This window comes from Miscanthus floridulus, chromosome 3 (genome assembly GCF_019320115.1).
Source record: "Miscanthus floridulus cultivar M001 chromosome 3, ASM1932011v1, whole genome shotgun sequence".
In the NCBI taxonomy this organism is placed as follows: domain Eukaryota; kingdom Viridiplantae; phylum Streptophyta; class Magnoliopsida; order Poales; family Poaceae; genus Miscanthus; species Miscanthus floridulus.
Genome location: NC_089582.1, coordinates 7088766 through 7095791, shown reverse-complemented (window position 1 = coordinate 7095791; position 7026 = coordinate 7088766). Strand labels below are relative to the sequence as shown.

Below are 7026 nucleotides of genomic sequence, written 5' to 3'. Positions count from 1 at the left end.
TATTAGCTTGCTTCCAAAAACATATCGTGGTGCTCTTTCTGATCCGAATTGGAAGCGTGCCATGGAGGAGGAATATGGTGCCCTCATTGCTAATCAAACATGGGACCTTGTGCCACCGCCTCCACATGCTAATATTGTTTCCGGCAAATGGCTATACCGTCACAAACTAAATGCTGATGGGTCTTTGGCAAGATACAAGGCTCGTTGGGTTGTGCGCGGCTTCTCTCAACAACACGGCCTTGATTATGATGAAACCTTCAGTCCAGTGGTCAAGCCTGCAACAATTCGCACGGTATTATCACTTGCTGTCTCCAGTGATTGACCTATTCATCAACTGGATGTCAAAAATGCATTCTTACATGGTACTCTCAACGAGACTGTTTATTGCCAACAACCACCTGGGTTTGTTGACCCTTCTTGTCCTAATTATGTGTGCAAGCTCAACAAGGCTCTATACGGTCTTAAACAGGCCCCGCGGGCTTGGTATAGTCGCTTCCAGACGTTCATTACTTCTATTGGTTTTCAGGCTTCTCAATGTGATACTTCACTTTTCATATATACTCATGGTACGGATATGGCATATCTTCTACTGTATGTGGATGACATCATTTTGACAGCTTCATCCCATCATCTTCTTCAACATATTATTGGCTCCCTTCAGCAGGAATTTGCCATGACTAATCTTGGCAATCTTCACTATTTCTTGGGAGTTTCTGCTGAACGGTCACCCACAGGTCTTTTTCTGTCTCAAGCTAAATATGCTGCTGAAATCCTGGTCAAGGCAAACATGTCATCATGCAACCCTTGCCAAACTCCACTTGAGGTTCATTCAAAGCTGTCCTCCCAAGATGGACCACCAGTTGCTGACCCTACATTATACCGCAGTCTTGCTGGTGCCTTACAATACTTGACTCTCACACGGCCGGACATTGCTCATGCCGTTCAACAAGTTTGCCTGTATATGCATGATCCCAGGGAGTCGCACTTTGCTCTCATCAAACGCATTTTGCGATACATCAAAGGCACTATGGCCTACGGCCTTGCTCTTTCTCGCAGCCGATCTCATGAGCTAGTGGTTTACTCAGATGCCGATTGGGCTGGCTGCCCAGACACACGTCGCTCCACTTCTGGCTATTGTGTATTTCTTGGTGATAATCTTATATCATGGTCCTCCAAGCGCCAACACACCGTCTCGCGGTCTAGTGCTGAAGCTGAATACAGGGGTGTTGCCAATGCTGTGGCTGAGACATGTTGGATTCGTCAGCTCCTGAGTGAGCTTCGTCGTCCTTTAACACGTGCTACTCTTGTCTATTGTGACAATATCAGTGCCATGTATTTGTCCACAAATCCAGTTCATCACCAAAGGACCAAGCATGTGGAGATCGATCTCCATTTTGTTTGGGAGCGTGTGGCCCTTGGAGCTGTCCGAGTACTTCATGTTCCAACGTCTCTTCAATATGCTGATATATTCACCAAGGGTTTGCCAACTGCTGTCTTCATCAATTTCCGCTCCAGTCTCAACATTCGCTCATCTCCCGGTTGAGTCTGCAGGAGGGTATTAGAATACAAATAGTCTAGAATGTGATAAGTCTTATACGAAGAGTCATGTATCCCCTATATAAACTCATGTTCAATGAATAGAAAGTGCTCAGTCTGGCAATAATCATTCTATCACTTGCGTACACTTGAATGACTGCAACCAGAATTTATGTACTTGCTCCTCTGAGATTCTAATCTCATTGTCTTCTCTTATCATAGTCATAGTGCTCAAATCACACCAACTTAAAGGTATCTACTGCAATATGCTAAGTAAAAATTCAGTTAACAAGCTTTGAGGACAAGTTATATGCTGAGAAAAAGTACCTACCCAGAAGGAATAAAAAAGTGTGTTATCTACACGAGCTTTTGAAATAACATTTAAGTTGTTACTGTTAATGATTTAGCCAACACAAGGGGATTAATTCCTTCATTGGGAATTTATAGTGCAAAGTCTGGCCTGGAGGCAACTCCTGTTCAGCCAGTTGGCTAAAAACTGCAACTGAGGACACTGCTTAATATAAATCAGTTGCTAAGCTAACAATCTGATTTTTGTGACCTTGATATCACAGGTGGGTCTACAGATTAATTACACAGATCATGAATGGTGATGTCTCGGTGGTTCACTTAGCGAAGGCTTGGAATTCAACAGTCAAGGGCTGTACGGATTCTCTGGAAGTATCCCAACTGGTAGCAAGTTCAAACAAAAATAAAAAGTCAGTCAGAGTAACCAGGTGAAGACGAAAGCAGTCCCAAAAGTCATAGATGTGAATGGACTATTGACTCTCAATTTAGTTGTTCTTATATTCCTTTGCTTCTTGAGCCCAACGACCTTTCTCTCCTTGGAGCTTTGATATGAAGCATAGAATACAGAGTTTCCAAAACATCAAAACTCATCCTATTGTGTTCTCTTCCTGAGGAGAAAGAGAGAACTCACATGGAAACTTTCCTTTCTGCAGTCCTGGGTGAGCTGATATCTCGATCCATAAATTTCATCAGTAACAAATGGTCGAAGCCGCTGACACTGAACATGGAGGAAAAGCCTACAGAGGGCTCTTCTCCGAGCAAAGGTCATCAACGAGGAGGACATGGGACGAAAATAAGCTAAAATAAGCACCAAATGCTTTACACCCATCAATCTATGTAATGTGAGATATATATACAAGGTAATTTCCAAATGTTTGGTCAATCGCCTAAGACCCTTCCTGGAACATGTCATCTCACCATGAAAGCGTGGATAAGTTGGGAGGAGAAATACCTAACTTTTGATTTTTTTTTGGCCTCTCATCTCTAAGTACAGCTGTAGTATCTGTTCGGATACAGACACACACCATCACACACACGTACACCTCACACACACGGTATACAAACAAACCTACAACTATACTTAGACAACGAACACAGCTGAGAGATACTCGAAGATCACCAGACTCTAAGCGTGGCAGGCACGTCACTTACCATTATGGCACATCTGCGTGAGAGACAACTAAATTATAAACGGAGAATAAATCTCCGAGGTGAGGCTCCTGGGTTTGATTCCAGGAATCACCCAGGACCGGCCGCTCAAAACCACAGCGAGCAAGCCCACTGAGCTATGGCTCGTCCTCACCCAACTTTTGAATTGTACAGCGCTAGCGTGCGAGACTCGTCCAACACCTACCCAACGCAAAGGTCAGACACGCATATGAGTGGGCTAGTCAATACCGATCGACACTGTCAGCTAGCTTAGTGTTCTTATTATACATATGCCTGTGCCCTCCTTGAGTATGCATTGGAGTTCTTACAAGAAAGAAACGCATACATACATAGAGCTTGCTAGCACAAATACACAAATCCAGATCAAGCTACGATGGTGTCGCTAATGGAGATTTTCCTGTCTGCAATCTTAGGCGACCTAACCACTAGATGCATAGATTTCCTGGCGAGCAAGCGCCCCAATAAGCCTCCTGCACTGGACGACGTGGAGGATCGCCTCTGCAGGGTCCTGCTCCGGGCGCAGGTCATCATCGACGAGGCCATGGGGCGGCGGATCACAAACCAGGCCATGCTCCGGCAGCTGGACGCCCTGACAGACACCGTGCACCGAGGCCACTACGCCCTCGACACCTTCAGATCCTTTCAGCAGGCTGAAAAAGAGGAGCCCAGGCCCAGCAGCAATGGTCAGACGACGATCGTGAGTCACCGGCTTTCTTCCCATTTCTCCAGAGTCGATCCATGTCTCTCCAGTTGGACAAGCAGAGCTGTACAGATCTCAAAAGAAATGCAGGAGGTGCTTGACACTTTGAGCGCCATGATTGTTGATGCACATGAACTAGTCCTGTTCTTGGCGAACTACGGTCCCCGTATGTACCGCCAGCCTTACAGCATGTATCTCCTGCTGGGAAACTGCATGTTTGGTCGCCAGATGGAAGCACAATATGTCATCGACTTCCTTCTGCACACACAGCCTCCTGGTGGTGTCAAAGAACCGGCGGAGGTCCTGCCAATTGTCGGTCCCTGCGCAGTAGGAAAGAGCACACTAGTCGCTCATGTTTGTAAGGATGAAAGAGTCCGTGACCATTTCGCAGAAACTGTGTTCTTGAGCGACCATGACTTTGCGTATGATGGGCTAGCAGCTTTCAGAGAAGGATTATCTGCAAAAAATCGCACGTCATCAGATCATGGGACAAGGAGAATGCTTCTTGTCGTGGAGGTAGCAGGCATAGACCTCGACGAAGATGTATGGAACAGGCTGTATTCTGCATCTAAACATTGGATGCCCATGGGTAGCAAGATCATACTCACAAGTCGGTCCGTCAAGGTCGCAAAGCTTGGAACAACACAGGCTCTAACTCTGAAGCCTCTGTCACATGAGGCGTACTGGTATTTCTTCAGGACGCTTGCATTCGGAAGCACAGATCCCACGTCGTCACACCCAAGGTTCATCAATCTGGCCATGGAGACTGTCACGGAGCTGAACCTGAACGACATGATCGCTGCAAATATCATTGCCCGTATGATGAGGGACAGCTTTGGCATCCATTTCTGGGGCAAGTTGGCAGCGTTCGTGAGATTGCAATTTCAGAAACATGTGTTCAGGTTCGGTGGGCATCCATACGACCTTGTAAACCAGAACAAAAATATGTATTTAGGGAGGATGAGGTCTGAACAGGTGGTTTGCTACAATCCGTACCGGCACTCTTCACAGAAGGAGGTTCCCAAGATCACCTTGCACAAAGTGATTAATGGAGATGCAGAGCTTCCTGCTGGGAGATTTGAAGTCCTGGCATGGAGTTCTCAGATACAACCTTACTATAGCTATATCTATGATTGTGAGATTCTGGAGCTGAAATCTACAGGCAACAAGAGGAAGCGCTCTGCGAAAAACGGAGGCCCACCTTCGATATGTTTGTGATTGTTAGGCAATCATATATAGGAGTATAAAATGAGTGCATGCTTTCATAGGTATCCCAAGTTATTGGAATGGGCAAACTGTAAGGTATGTAGAATGTTTACAAGGCATACATATACCATAGTGTATTACTTACTACTCATTCCATAAGTAAACTGTAAGTGACCATTAGCAGTTCATATCATCTAATGGTGAAGTGGTTACCAGTGGTTTTAGTCCAGAGTCTGGGTTTTCAAAAGTGGCACTGTTTTCAGCCAGGAAACGGGGCAGAGCCCACTGTTCCGGCGCTACTTTAGCTTTCGGGCTCCATTAGCAAGCTCACATGGGTCCTCGACTAAACAGAGCTAAGCCGTAATAGGTCTAGTTTCGGCCCAAGCCCGAAGGGCTATATATATATATATATATATAGGGAGAGGCTATTCAGTAGCCGGCTACAAAATAAGTTATTCTGTAGCCACCTCCATTTACTATAATTTTATATACTAATTTACCATAATGTCAATACATATATAGAACTACTATCCTGTAGCTGGCTACAGAATAACTTATTCTGTAGCCACTTTGAGTTATGATAATTACTATGTTAATTTACGAGATTATAGTAACTCCTTACTAAGTGGTTTAATATAACGTTATGGTAAATATCCTCATGTGTTATAGTAACCCAACTATCGTAAATATGTATTGACATTATGGTAAATTAGTATATAAAATTATAGTAAATGGAGGTGGCTACAGAATAACTTATTTTGTAGCCGGCTACTGAATAGCCTCTCCCTATATATATATATATATATATATATATATATATATATATATATATATATATTCAGTAGTCAGGTACAAAATAAGTTATTGTGTAGCCACCTCCATTTACGATAATTTTATATACTAATTTACGATAATATCAATATATATTTATGATAGTTTGGTTACTATAACACATGAGGATATTTACCATAACGTTATAGTAAACCACTTAGTAAGAAGTTACTATAATCTTGTAAATTAACATAGTAATTATCGTAACTCAAAGTGGCTACAGAATAAGTTATTTTTTAGCTAGCTACAGGGTAGTAGTTTTATATAAGGCCAACATTCCCTTTTCTTTGTTCCAGAAGCCTAGTCACCTTGACATTGGCCCTGGACCCACTTGTCATCTACTGTGGACATTTCACAGTTCAGGTAAATAATATCAATCAATTTTTCAGAAATTCTAAGGAATGTTCTTGCTCTTTGTATTTTGTGGAAGTAAATCTTTCGGATAACCTTTGGGGGTTCTACATTCATCCCTCCATTTCAACTCCGATTTTGATGATTATTTTTCCACCTAAAAATTCGCCACAATTGATGGTCTACACCTTCTCCCTAAGTTAATAATATACTTTGGGATTAATTTGAAACTATGTAAATTCTATTCAATTTCAAGAGACTATTGCAGCAGAAATGCATAAAGCATAAAATCAGCATGATCTTTTCCTAAGAAAAAGGAATATAGTTCAAAAAGTGATATAGTTATTTCTATATAATCCCAAATCCATTATCTCAACTATCAAAATTTCAAAACCTTATGATCTAGCACTTGGCTACAGGGTTGGTAATACTCTACGATATGCCTCATTAAAAAAGAATGCGACATTATCTCCTGTATTGTGTAGAATCTGACAAATCAATTTTTATCCACTGCATTAACCTATTGTTCGGTGAAATACACATGATCGCTAAACTACAGTACTACACATTGTCAGGCCCGGCAGAGCGATGAACGCCGCCGGCGAACACTGGAACACGCCGAACAACAGAGAACAACTCAGGCACACACACGAACACTTGGAACGCGATGAACACGAGAGTACACACAGAGCATTTGGTACTGCCCAAAAACCGCAGCGTTTTCTGATCTTCGTTTCTCCTTTTTATTGTGCAATACAAAGAGCAAAGCTCTTGGTGGCTGGCCGCACACCACGCTCACGACGCGTCCATCCCCACGTCCGCGATGTTCGTCCAGAACCAATCGCCCAGGTACGTGCGTGAGCTATTCTCGCTGCCACTACCTCCTATGTGCACGGCGACCACAAATCAGTGCTCATGCGCATGCA

At 43.3% G+C, this 7026-nt stretch overlaps 2 protein-coding genes across 2 annotated transcripts; both read left to right on the top strand.

Annotated features, from left to right (window-relative positions):
* Positions 1–574: 574 nt before the first annotated feature.
* LOC136543066 (uncharacterized mitochondrial protein AtMg00810-like) lies at positions 575–1543 on the top strand. Its single transcript, XM_066535630.1, has one exon. The coding sequence runs from the start codon at positions 575–577 to the stop codon at positions 1541–1543; it is 969 nt and encodes a 322-aa protein (XP_066391727.1).
* Positions 1544–3167: 1624 nt separating this feature from the next.
* LOC136544870 (putative disease resistance protein RGA1) lies at positions 3168–5047 on the top strand. Its single transcript, XM_066536937.1, has one exon. It carries the CDS (start codon positions 3386–3388, stop codon positions 4928–4930), a length of 1545 nt encoding a protein of 514 aa, XP_066393034.1. The 5' UTR covers positions 3168–3385; the 3' UTR covers positions 4931–5047.
* Positions 5048–7026: the final 1979 nt, after the last annotated feature.